This window comes from Pieris napi, chromosome 24 (assembly GCF_905475465.1).
Source record: "Pieris napi chromosome 24, ilPieNapi1.2, whole genome shotgun sequence".
In the NCBI taxonomy this organism is placed as follows: domain Eukaryota; kingdom Metazoa; phylum Arthropoda; class Insecta; order Lepidoptera; family Pieridae; genus Pieris; species Pieris napi.
This window is the reverse complement of record NC_062257.1, coordinates 6,218,758-6,232,949: the sequence shown is the minus strand read 5'-3', so window position 1 is coordinate 6,232,949 and position 14,192 is coordinate 6,218,758. Positions and strand designations below refer to the sequence as shown.

Sequence of the window (14,192 nt, the reverse complement as noted above, 5' to 3'; positions counted from 1 at the left end):
CCACTAGGCCAATATTGCTGTGCTATGTAAAATTCTACCTTTTAATTATGAAAGATAAATTTGCACGCCATTTTGTGTGGCAGAATATTGTAATAGTGTATCACCATAATATTTTTCTAAATTGTTACATACTCGATTTATTAAGTAGATATTATTAACTCTTAATATTCAAACAGCGTCACAAATCAACCTTTACAATTAAGGCTGTATATCTAAATCTAATGAACATACTATGTACATTTAAGATAATTTTCGTCGGAAACGACTATGTAATGAGAAATTGCGGATTCGCAGATGAGTCAGCATGTTAATGAAATGTATTGTTTTGTTAATTAAAACTACATTCAACTCGGGATTTGTAAATCTACATTTAATCTTAATTATGTTGAATGAGAATATATATTACATGTTTCTTATCATATAGTATGTTAAGTTTTCCAACCTAGGAATTCAGTCATTCATTTCTTCGCGAATATAATGTACTAGCTGACCCAGCTAACTTCGTTCCGCCTAACAGTCTAATAATATCGTGTTAACTTTAGGATTTTATTAAGGTTATAACATTAATACAACTTTTTTTGCTAACACAGAATAGTTTTATTGCTTGCCATTGCGAAAAAAGAATGACAGTTTTAATAGGCCTCTTCTCTCTAGCGCCAATATTGCGATACTGCATGTTAAAGCACTTTCTGATAAACAAAATTTTTTGATGAGGTAACATGTCTTCGATCAAGATCAAAGCCTGGTTAATATCTCCTCATTCACTTCAAGGTCGGAATTTCTTGAACCGACACGAATTCGATGTAAAATGGTGCGTAATTTTGTCAACAGATGGCACCACATGGTGTTTGCATTCGTAAAATTAATTAATTGTGATTCAATAACTTATCCCATATTTTGCTTATTCTGATATTCGGAGCGGAGAAGAATCTACCAAAGAGATAACTAATATCGGTCCAGCCGATCTTGAGTTATAAGTGGTGTAACTAACACGACTTTGTTTTATATATTTAAGATTAAACAGTTACCCGGAGCTGATGAATTTAAATTAAAGCACTGTTGAGTGCTATTTCATACCTAATCCGCTGTTTTGCTGGTAATTTTTATTGTATTTTGTTTACCTTAATTGTCATATATTTTAGAAAACTATGCTTATTGATGGGATTCAACCTGTTCAGACACACTATGTCTGATACCACCACCCGGCCCATCTTCCATGGAATCAATCTCATACCGTCCGGTCTCTTGCCATCGTCTCTTGCAATACCAGTTGGCTCAAGTAGACTTGGCACGTTGACGGTGGCAAGTGACCGGCGTATGATATCGTTAAGTGCGGCATGTCTCGAAAACCCTGCACTTTATTGGCTTGACAGTCCGTGATGTCCAAGCTTGTCGACATCTCTGCCACAGGGATAATGCTAAAATAATAATATTAGTCTTATTCAAAGGGGGAAAGCTGCCCGTATCTACGGAACCTTGCCTAAAGGGTCTCCTTTTAATAATATATTTTAAGGTTAGTTTTTGTTTTTTGTTATATTAATTTATGTTAGCAGTAAACAACGGAAAGTTGCGTACCTGGGCCACGTGTGGCGCCATGACCGCTACCACCTCCTTCAATTAATTATAATGGGTAAAAACCAGGGTAAACGGCGTGTTGGTAGAAGGAAGAAATCATGGCTTCGCAACGTTCGAGAATGGACGGGTATTGCAACTGCGGAAGAGTTGCTGCATCTGGCACAGGACATGCTTCAAGATACTGACGGCCAACCTCCAGTGATGGAGAGGAACTAAAAGAAAGAAAGATGTATGCAGTAGGATTACTTTATATACGTTAATATAAATTATCAAATCAATGTATACAAAATATTGTAAAAACTATTTGAAAAGAGTATGAAGATTCTTGCCCATTCTCCATATGAAACTACCTTTTGGAAGGGGCAACTATAGTCATTTATTTTTAAAATATTGTGTGATTTTGACTTTCAACGTTTTTAATAGCCCTAATTGAAATAAATGGGTTGACTTTTAGACACTGTTCTTGTCTACTATTTATATCCTTAATTGTTTAGCACTTAGATATAAGCTCATTTTCATAGAGATGAGATCGACTACGAGACAACCCTGCATAGCACGTGCCTATGTTAATATATATATATAATATAATGATAAAATTACAATAATATTATCATTATAGGAATGAATAATAAATTAGCTGGCTCTTTCCCTTATATGTTTGGTCATTTTTCATACATTTACTATGTCGAGTCATTGCTTAGTAATCTTAATTTATTACACCCTGGGGTCATGTTTGTTTCATAACATATATTTCCTTTTTGAAGTAATACTTTTCGCGCGTTAGGGAAAAATGATGAGAGTAATTTTTGACGAAGCGCGCGCACACCGTCAAAAAATCGACAACTTGAAGTTAGCTAATTCTTAAAAGGCCGGCAACGCATTCACGAGCCCTTTGGGATTGAGAGTGTCCATGGGCAGCGGAATCACTTAACATCAGATGAGCCTCCTGCCCGTTGCTTTAATTCAACAGGCATTCAAATGTCATATTAATTATCATAATAATATGAAGGTTTAATTATAGATAATTGTTGTTGAAACTTATGGTCTAAATTCTCTTCCCTTTAAAAATACTATATTCATGGTCTCATGTATTACGTGGGTAATTGTAATCAGTGAACTATATTTAGATAGCTTGAAGCAAATTAATTCTATTTATAAGCAAAAACATTGATATGAATAGCATTCATCGTTATCATTGCAAACAGCTTTGTGATGATATGTGAATAAATCAAACGAAACATGGACACAGGGCTGGCAATTCAAGTAGCAGACGATTAAAAAAAAAAATGTGCCAATGGACTTTGTATCCGAGTAATAAATAAATTTAAAAAAAAAGTGCCAATGGACTGTGTCCGGAAATTAAATAAATTAAAAAAAAAGTGTCAATGGAATTTGTATTCGGATAATAAATAAATTAAAAAAAAATGTGCCAATGGACTTTGTATCCGGATAATAAATAAATTAAAAAAAAATCGATTAAAAATAGTGGTGGAGTTATTTGAAATTCTCGTCTTGAGAACGTAGTACATGACGAAGGCAGTATCTATTGTTTTAATTTTATGATAACCTATCGCGAACTTTGTTTCACCATCAATATGATTTTTTACTTAGCCCTTTTTCCAATTTTTCTCTCCATAGAAACCTTCTTCAGAGTTTAAGGAATTAATAAAATACTCGATTTGGTCCAGCCGTCCTTCGTATATTTTGCGATTCATTTTTTTATATCTATATTATAACTTTTGTTTTTTTTCTGCTCTCTCTTATAATAATAATTATAATAATTGTAATAATATTTTTTGTCAAGAATATGGTACAAAAATGTTATGGTGGTACAATCTAAATCTCGCATATTCCGCAACACATCTTCACTCTTCATTTCTGAAGGTCGTGTTAGTGGCGTCGCACAACTTCCTCCACTCTCTGTCTTCGGCAAGCCTTTGCGCCTGGGCGATAATGAGACCCGAAATGGCCTTTACTTGATCGGTCCAGCGAGTAGGGGATCGGCCTCGAGGTCTGGTGCCCTCCACTCTGCCAGTCACGATGAGTTTTTCTAGACTTTCTGGGTGGATGATGGATGCGTTGGTAACAAAGGGTCGAAAGACTTTTTATTTGTAACCGTCCTATTTTGGACACGTTTGTTTCCTTAGCTGTCGTAGAACACATTATTATTATTATTATAAAGCCTTTTTTGCTGACACCCAGTACAATGTAATAACAATTATTTAAGTTACATAAAAAAACACTTAATTCTAATACATAAATAAAATTTAATCTAATACGCCACTTGACCCCTTTTTAGGTAGTCAGCGTGTCCTTTGACACATAGGCCTCTCCAGCTGTTTCCATTCTTTTCTGATATTAGCTCTTCTTGTCCAAGTTGTGTCCCCTATTATCTTGATATCGTCTGCCCATCTCTTGCTCCGTCTTCCTCTTTTCCTTTTTCCATCGCGTGGTTGCTGAACACATAATGTAGTGCAAATTTAAATAATTAAAAGGTAGAATTTTACATATAAATCTTATGTATATTATTTTATCACCACATCACATTAATAAAGTTCTATCTTTGACTCTCATAGCTATGTTTAACAAAGGATAAATTAAAGCACTGACATAGAGCACAAATATTTCTTTTATAATTTAATTAATTCGATTGACAATACAATGTCTATTGTATTATCAAAAGAATTTAATGTATTACACGATAATTAATATCTTTATTTACGGGTTGAATAAAAGTATGATTTTTAGAAGTTGGTGCCACAAATCCATATGCATATAATATAATGACAATTAAAATGTAGAGTTCGATTCTTCGATTGAAACTTAAAGAAGTTAAAAACGGTGTGATACGAAGCCGTACAAACATAAAAGATGTCGTAACACATACAAAAACAGTTAACACATACAAAGCTGAAATGGGCCTGTCACATTTCTCGCTTTTATGGCAGATGGGTGAAGAAGACCCTTACTAGGAATGACCCAGTGGGAAGAAAGAGAGGACGCCCAACAGAAACTTGGGAAGATGGAATAAAAGGGATAGCGGGACTAGTGAGTCGAGTACTAGTGTAAAACATAATGACGTGGAGTTACTCAACGAGTGAACTCAACTACACTAACTTCACGAGTACACTACGGTGTAGTACATAAAGGCTATTTTTATTTTTATTTACAATTAAATTCAAAAATAGTCTAGAAATATGGATGATGAAATAATTAAAAAAAGGTTAATAATCTTATTTTTGTATATTTATTTTTTAATTATTATGAAAGTAAGTTATATTTCGGAAACATTATTTACAACTTATAATTTCTATATAATATCTAAATACTACATTAAATAAGCAAAGTAAAAATAATAATAATTATTATTATGAAGGTTATATGTTTGACGACTCATTGGTCTAGTGGTTAGCATCCATGCGAATCCATGGGTCTCGGGTTCGATCCCCGGCTGAGACGAACATCGATGTGATGAGCATTTGGTGTTGTGCTTAGGTCTTGGGTGTCTAAATATGTATTTATATGTCTATATATCTATAATATGTATGTATATCCGTTGCCTAGTACCCATAACACAAGCTTCACCAGCTTAGCATGGGACTAGGTCAATTAATGTGAATTGTCTTTAAAAAAAATGTAAATACTCTTTCATTTGTTACTTTGTCATCATACAAGTTATTATATTTATTTTAAACAATCAAAAGTCTCGAACAATTGAAGTCAGAAAAATTTAAAAAAATGAGGCCTAAACCCTAAGCATTGTAGATTACTCCTAGTTTTGAATCCCGATGAGAAACCTCGAGCAAAAGGAAACTTTATTTTTGAAATATGATATATATTTTTCAATTCACACAGACATATTTTTAGTTAATTATATATTTATTGATTTATTTACGCTTCGTTACTTTAATCATTATATAAAAAAACAGGTTACATACGGCAACAGGCGGTTATATATAAAAAAGCCTTTAATTATAATATAATATATACATATATATAATAATTGAATTATTATATAATAAGTTATTATTATAATACATTTAATTAATAGGTAGATACCATATTAGAAACCCCTTTTACAGGCCTCTCATTCCTTTTTTCCCTTACACAAGTTCATATACCCTTAAAAAATAAAACAGTGGCACTACAACCTCTTTTGGTCTGGGCCTCAGATTTCTAAAACTGTTTCATGATCATTTTTAAATCTAATAGGCAAGTAGGTGATCAGCCTCCAGTGCCTAACACACGCCGTCGACTTTTTGGGTCTAAGACATGTCGGTTTCCTCACGATGTTTTCCTTCACCGTTCGCGCTAATGTTAAATGCGCACATAGAAAGTCCATTGGTGCACAGCCGGGGATCGAACCTACGACCTCAAGGATGAGAGTCGCACGCTGAAGCCACTAGGCCAACACTGAATCACTTTAATTCCAGGGCTTAAACTAAATTATTATCTCTTTTCGTCACAGCGTAAAGACAATTCAACAGAAACAAAAGAATGCAATTAGACAGTGTTAAAAAGGACATTATGAATGGCGGGATCGTAATGCGTACGTCAGATCCGGCGTATCCGGCGTGTCCGTCGAGACATTCTGGCGACCGCCAGCCACTCAGAGTGTTTTCGTAATTCACAGAGAGCGGACGCCCGGTCGATATCGGCTGCGTTTTGTTGTCTCGCGATGAATGAAGTGCTTAAACGTGGATTCAGTGTTTGTGTGTGATGATGTGTTGTTCTGGTATCGGTTAAGATGCGTGAGGGTGTAACGTTTGTGGTGCTGGCTTTTCTGGCGGCCGCGGGCGCCTGCCCTGGCCCATTGCCCCAGGGTTGCGCCTGCACAGATGGTGGCACTCGGCTGACCTGCCGCTCGGCTGGGCTCCAGCATCTACCACCTATGAATGATCGGTTGATTTCTGTGTGAGTTGAATATATTTGTAAAAGAAATAGAATATAAAAGTTGACAAAATCTGGACGAAAAAGCTCAGATAAGCTTAATATGTTAAAGCAATATTAAACGTTATTAAAAGATTCAAGTAATATATTTGTAAAAGAAATGAAATATTAAAGAGTTGACAAAATCTGGACGAAAAAGCTCAGATAAGATTAATATGTTAAAGCAATATTAAACGTTATTAAAAGATTCAAGTAATATATTTGTAAAAGAAATAGAATATAAAAGTTGACTAATGTGGACGAAAAGCTCAGACAAGCTTAAAGCAATATTAAATGTTATTAAAAGATTCAAGTTATTGCAAAAATCACTTAGGATTATGTTTCGCAATTTTCGTTTATGACTTTAATTTAATTAAAGATATGTATTATGTATGATAAATTAATTGATTTCAGACACTTATTATTAATAATTTATTGCAACTTCTCGTATTGAGAAAGTTACTGAAATTAATGAAAATACATTACGAAGGAAGAATTTTTAACTTATAAATTTATGATTAACTAGACGGCCCCTTAATATGATTTTTTTTTTAAATAAACAAGCCCCGCTAACTGCACTCAATGAATGTAACTTTATTTTAAAAAGCTTTGAAAGGAAAGCAAGGTATTAGAAAGGTCGTCCTGTCATGTTGTTCTTCAAACTCATGACCTCAAAGGTGAGAATCGTATTGCCACTAAGCTATAGCTCTTTTGTTTAGCACGTTAGAACACGTATGGGTTACGCGAAATGTAGAGTTTATAACCACGAAACTTTATTTTGATAAGGATTATATTAGCAATTAAAATATGTATTTTTTATGAGGTGTTCGTATAAAGCAGTGTTCCCCAACGTGGGGGCCACACCACAAGGGGCAATTTGGTTATTAATTATTTAAATATGTTTTGAAAAATTGGTTTCGTTATTAATTATCTAGTAATTTCTTCCTAAAATCTATGATTTATGTTAAGTGAACAATTCAATTTTTTATTATTCAAGTTATTATGTTACATAAGGAACATAAGAATTTTAGAAAATATGTTAATGGGGAATGGCACAGAACAGGTTGGAAAACACAAGTCTAAAGGAAAATAAATACAATTTAAATCTGAGATGTTTAGGAAAATGTTAATTAATTTAACATATATCGAAACATATCTACAACAACCGCCACCGAACTTAACTCACGTTAGACATTACAGTACGTAGTAATAACGTCTCGTAGTTTATATAGGGTACAGACGGTCAGGCAATAAAATGGGTCTCGTAAAACCGATAGTGTTACCTCTGGCAATTCTATCGCAATACAAAAACGTTTTACAAAAATTATAATTTGTTTGAAGTCCCGTATACATTTTTGTGTTTGGTGATCGAAGGTTGTGAAGTTTTTGTGTTTAAAGCATGCTCCACGATAGTTTTCTAACACCTAAAATCAATGGCATAGACACGAGTTGGTATTTGTGTCTGTTTCTTGATTATTCTTTTTCTTAATAGACGAGTAATTGAAAAAGGCAAGAAAGCAGGATTTTTGGTTATACTACGGTATATACTCAATCAGTGGCGCTACAACCTCTTTAGGTCTGGGCCTCAGATTTTTGTATCTGTTTCATGATCATTTTTCAATCTGATAGGCAAGGATCAACCTCCTGTACTTGACACACGCCGTCGACTTTTCGGGTCTAAGACAATTCGGTTTTCCTTCACTAAAATGAATGTTAAATGCGGACATAGAAAGTCCATTGGTGAACAGCCGGGGATTGAACCTACGACCTTAGGGATGAGAGTCGCACGCTGAAGCCACTGGGCGAACACTGCTCTCACTGTATATACTAACGAACGTTTTTCTTTGTTGTTTCACGAGTATAGTGCATTACACTGTCTTGAACGATGAAGGAAAACATCGTGAGAAAACCAACTTGCCTTAGACCGAAAAAGTCGGCGTGTGTCAGGCACAGGACGCTGATCACCTACTTGCCTTTAAGATTGACAAATGATCATTCATGAAACAAAAATTTGAGGTCTACCTCTAAAAAGGTTGAAGCTATCCTTCTTTGGGTAAACCAAATATTTATCAATTACCAAATTAATACCAAACCAATAGTTTTTTTTAAACCAGTACGGAGAGGGCCATCACTTTAGTATGAAGTAAGCTAGAATAAGTATTTATAATTTTATGTATTTTATCACATATAATGTACCATTGCAGTCGGAGTTTCAACACCCGACTCCAGGGTTGAAACTGTTTTAGCCACTAGTCCTGTAAAGTATAGAAAGAATTGAATTTTAAAAACTTCGGTACCGAATGACCGGAAGCGCAAATACAGTGTAAACTCTTTATAACAAATTTCAAGGGCATTTTTATTCGTTATAGAGAAATGTCGTTTTAGGGAGGGAAGAACTAATGTATGGGTATTAGGTTTAACCAAATAAATTTAACTCACTTTGACGTTATTGACGGTTTTTGTTATAACGAATGACGTTATAAAGAGTGTACACTGTATATGCTTAGGGAGCATTCAAGTATTACGTCACGCAATTTTTTGGAGATTATTGACCCCCCCCCCATGTAACGCGCCGTAATGTTTTTCTGTACCCAAGTTTAGTAAAACGTAGTGACTCTTTATACCTTAAAGTTACCATTATGTGGTGTGAAGTACTGGAAAGTCGAAAATAATATTAACAATGACGCTTAATTCAATCCCCGCCCCGCATCGTAACGTTTTTTCCCCCCCAAAATTCGTTACGTAATACTTGAACGCTCCCTTATTCATATAACGCATTCGAGATAGATACATAATACAAAATAAACTACAAAAGAATACTAAAATACACAAAGGACTAAAATGGATGGAATGGAGGATTAAAATATGTGTGAGGTACACATATTTTAATAATCTCGCTAAAGGCACTCGAAATGTCGTCATGTTTTATATATTACCTATCAAAAAGAGGCAGAATACGAAATACCATCCGTATCACCTGGACGTCCGTCGTTCCACAACTGAGCGTTTAAACACAGTTTTTGCCGCGCAACACCAGTGGAACCAGCTGCCCACTGAGGTATTTCCAATTCGACTTAGGGTCCTTCAAAGAGCGTACCAAATCTTGAAAGGCCGGCAACGCACTCGCGAGCCCTCTGGCATTGAGTGTCCATGGGCGGTGGTATCACATCAGATGAGTCTCCTGCCCGTTTGCCCCCTGTTCTTATATTTAAAAAATGTTTCCAATGCATAAAGATAAAACCTTGTTTGCTGTAAGATTTTCCAATGATAAGTCCGTCCTCAATTTAACTCGAAATTCACCCATGCTATGGGAGTATATCACTGAATCATTTGATATATAAAAATCTATTCTAAAATAAAAAACAATTATACATACATAGTCAAAGATGGAATACATAATATCTACAAGAAGGTTAAAACATTAATAAAAGGAAAAATCAAAACATTAAATACATTTAACTAAGTAATACCTAATTCGGCTGTGTATGTGGGATGTGCTCATGATGCATATTTAGCGCTATGGATATTCTTAATACTCCTTTTAAGATTTCGCGATAGCTTAAACAAGTCAAGGTCGATGTATGTCCAAGCTACGCGGTACAAACAGAACTGCCTTGCGATTCTGTAACTCACTTTTCGAACTCTCAGCTCCCTCCTTATCAGAATGGCAAATCATAAAATGACTGCTTCACGACTGAATTGAGCGCGACCGCCGCTAAACTATAAGCTCCCTCCTTATCAGAATGGCAAATCATAAAATGACTGCTTCACGACTGATTTGAGCGCGACCGCCGCTAAACTATAAGCATAAACTATAAGCTCCCTCCTTATCAGAATGGCAAATCATAAAATGACTGCTTCACGACTGATTTGAGCGCGACCGCCGCTAAACTATAAGCATAAATTATAAGCTCCCTCCTTATCAGAATGGCAAATCATAAAATGACTGCTTCACGACTGATTTGAGCGCGACCGCCGCTAAACTATAAGCATAAACTATAAGCTCCCTCCTTATCAGAATGGCAAATCATAAAATGACTGCTTCACGACTGATTTGAGCGCGACCGCCGCTAAACTATAAGCATAAACTATAAGCTCCCTCCTTATCAGAATGGCAAATCATAAAATGACTGCTTCACGACTGATTTGAGCGCGACCGCCGCTAAACTATAAGCATAAACTATAAGCTCCCTCCTTATCAGAATGGCAAATCATAAAATGACTGCTTCACGACTGATTTGAGCGCGACCGCCGCTAAACTATAAGCATAAATTATAAGCTCCCTCCTTATCAGAATGGCAAATCATAAAATGACTGCTTCACGACTGATTTGAGCGCGACCGCCGCTAAACTATAAGCATAAACTATAAGCTCCCTCCTTATCAGAATGGCAAATCATAAAATGACTGCTTCACGACTGATTTGAGCGCGACCGCCGCTGTGAAAACCGCTGTGTGAGTTCGAAAAGTGAGTTACAGAATCGCAAGGCTGCATAGTTGGTTGATGTGAGGAACGTGAAACAAAGCACTTTACTAGTCTTATTTGTATTATCAACACATAGAAATAACAGTTTTACTCGTGAACAGAGATGTCATTTGATCTGTAGTCTCTGATATCTGACATTACTTTATGACTCCTTTAGATTGAGAGTTTACGACTTATGGTAGTAAAAGAAAACTCTCACAACTGTACGTATACTTTATTAGTTTGCGCAGCCCGGACATACAACGACCAATATTAAGCCTTGACTTGTTTAAGCTATCGCGGAATCTTATGGTAGCTGTACACACTCGGCGAGACACCCCGAGACAGGCCGAGGGCGAGAGTGTACAGTAGAGCTCTCGTCTCGCCTCGCTTCCTCGCAGTCGGTCTCGCCTCTCTCGGTCGCCTGTCGGTTTTTTGCGCACGAGTCAAAGGGTCTCGCGAGTAAAACGAGAGCGACCTGTACACACTCGTTCAATCACTTGCTCGATAACTGTGGTTGTGACAGGACGTATCGCACAATGTGGTCTAACGAACGCGAATTAGAGTTTATGGAGTGTTACCAAAGGGAATCGTTGTTATGGAATCCGAAGGATGTAGGACACAAAAATAAACAATCTCTACATGATGCTTGGATGCGAATAAGCCGGCCGATGGATATCCCAATTGAGGAACTAAAGAAAAAGCGAGATTCACTCATGGCTACGTACCGTGGACATAAAAGAAAGATTAATGCATCTATACAATCAGGCGTTGCTTATTGCACAAAGACAAACAGCAGCAGCGGTTTCCACGTCCATTATTAACGGTGTTTTAAATACAAATAACGTAACGAGTGTGTACAGGCTGCGCTCTTCTCTCGGTCCTCTCGGTCGAGACTCTCGGCGAGAGGCTCTCGCCGAGTGTGTACAGCCACCATTAAAAGGTGTATTAATCCATAGCGCAAAATCATCTGCATCATGAGCACATCTCACATACACACATGCACATGCAGTCTGTTGGTGGACGGCCTCATGGATGAGTGTCGCACGCTGAAGTCACTAGTCACATTTAAGACATTTTGTTCACCAAGCACGTCCTAGTAAACAAACATTCAAATGGTACCGTGTACGCATTCTACTTTTCCTTCGGGTTTTTTTAATTACTGCATGAAGCATTGGCGTCTCTCAACCCGAAGGTCGAACTGTGCCCCAATATTCTAAGTACGGAATTATCACTTGATATTACAGTGAAGGCAAACATGTCCCAAAATGTTGAAATTTATCAGGCTTTTATTTTTATTTTTTATTTGACAATTCACACCAATTGAGCTAGTCCCATGCTTGATGCTAAGCTGGTGAAGCTTGTGTTATGTGTACTAGGCAACGGATATACATACATATTATAGATAGATAGACATATAAGTACATAGTATTGTCTTTTATTAACATATCCTTTACACATTTAAAGAAAAAACTTTTTAACCGGATTAAAGTTATGTATCATTATGCGTGACCACGCACGCTGTAAAGCACGCGAAACGCCGGATAAATTTAAAATTACTTTAAATAATTGTAAATTTATAATAATACATAACTTTAATCCGGTTTAAAAGTTTTTTCTTTAAATATAAATACATAAACACCCAAGACCTAAGCACAACACCAAATGCTCATCACATCGATGTTTGTCTCAGCCGGGGATCGAACCCGGGGCCCATGGATTCGCAGTCAGGGGTACTAACCACTAGACCAATGAGCCGTCAAAAACAATTATTAAAGAAACTGTTTCAATGTGCTAAAACTCATATAAAACTTATTATATTCTTCCGTCTTCGTGCAATACCCAGTGCTGGAACAGGGAAACTGCTGGTAGAGGCGATGCTGGCTCACACCTCATGCCTGTGAATAGATGCTGCTTCCGGAAACTGGACTGCGAGGTTTCCGTTCAGTTCTGTAATTCAATACAAATAAAGAACGGACCATATCCTCCTTCTGGTTACTTCTATGTTTGCCATAGTCATTTTGTATGATGATTTGGTATTTTAAAAGAGTAACGAGAGTTTTTACGCCGGCTTTTCTCTCAGCCTGTCTTCTTTGCCGATGAGTAGGGATGTCTGCGATACAAATTTAATGACGTGGTATGGTTATGGTTTGTGGACTCAGTTTCCGTACTTAGACGCTCAATAGATAGTACGTAAAGTCCTGGCTGACTAAGCCAGCCTAACTCCTTCCAAAAGCACAGAAGCTTCCTGGGCACCGAGGATTTCTGTACGTTGTTTAGCCACAGCCTCGCATTCCAGGACTACGTGGGTGACTGATTCTTCTGACACGGTGCTGTCTACCGCGCCTACGACATAAAGATGTTTATTAAGGAGACAATGGCCTCATGAGATTAGTTTTGTTTAAGTTTAGAAGTCGCTTTGTCATTTTTGGGTTAACTACTGGCAGAACCATTTTGGACTGCCTGCAGTCCGCACTTCATGACCAACTTAATCACTTGGTATAAGTGATACCTGTATCTTATATTACATAATAAACATTTTTATTTTGAGGAAAGTTTGTGAGCTCCAGTCAAGCAGAGCTTGTTTTCGATAATACACCAAGTTTTAATGAAGTAATTAATCTTAAAGTTTTTGTGCTCTTGCGCAATGATCGATGACAGTCTCCTTGAACCGATTCGATTTTCCTTTTCGGATTTGAGGAAAAAATTGCGTCCTCAAAACGATTTCGTTAACGCCGGATATGTCGAGGTCGAGTGCCTTCCTTAAAAGCCTTATGTATTAAAATGTTTTTGTTGTAATTGCAGTAGAATAAATGCTATTGGTTGTTGTCCGTATGTTCGTCTGGCTTGAAACTTGGTTACTTCATTAGTGAGTAATGATTTTCTATCGACGATTATTTATTTATTTAAGTTGACTTCATTATAATGCTATATATATACAGTATCAAATTTTTCCATTATATTAGGTAAGGTTAAACATAACAATCAAATATACAGTATTTACTATTTTCTTACCCTACATAGTAATAATAAAAATTTGAACAAATTTAAAAAGTGTGGACCCTGTGGCAGTGTACCTTTAACGCTGGCAGCATTTCCTTGCTGTATTGCGATACTTTTTCGTTGAGCGAGGAAAGCACCAGCTCTGGGATCAACGGTAGGTACTATCTACCAGGCGCCAATTTAAATGTTAAATTAGCGCCTCTGCGCTTGAACCACGGCCC

The 14,192-nt window shown here is 36.5% G+C and overlaps 1 protein-coding gene across 2 annotated transcripts in view; it reads left to right on the top strand.

The window, feature by feature from the left end:
- Positions 1 to 6,202: 6,202 nt before the first annotated feature.
- LOC125061691 (lutropin-choriogonadotropic hormone receptor) overlaps positions 6,203 to 14,192 on the top strand; it is a 147,654-nt gene continuing 139,664 nt past the window's right edge. For both annotated transcript variants that reach the window (XM_047667238.1, XM_047667239.1), the window contains exon 1: positions 6,203 to 6,489. In XM_047667238.1, the coding sequence (XP_047523194.1) occupies positions 6,323 to 6,489 (167 nt within the window). In that variant the 5' untranslated portion in view covers positions 6,203 to 6,322. The remainder of the gene's footprint in view (positions 6,490 to 14,192) is intronic.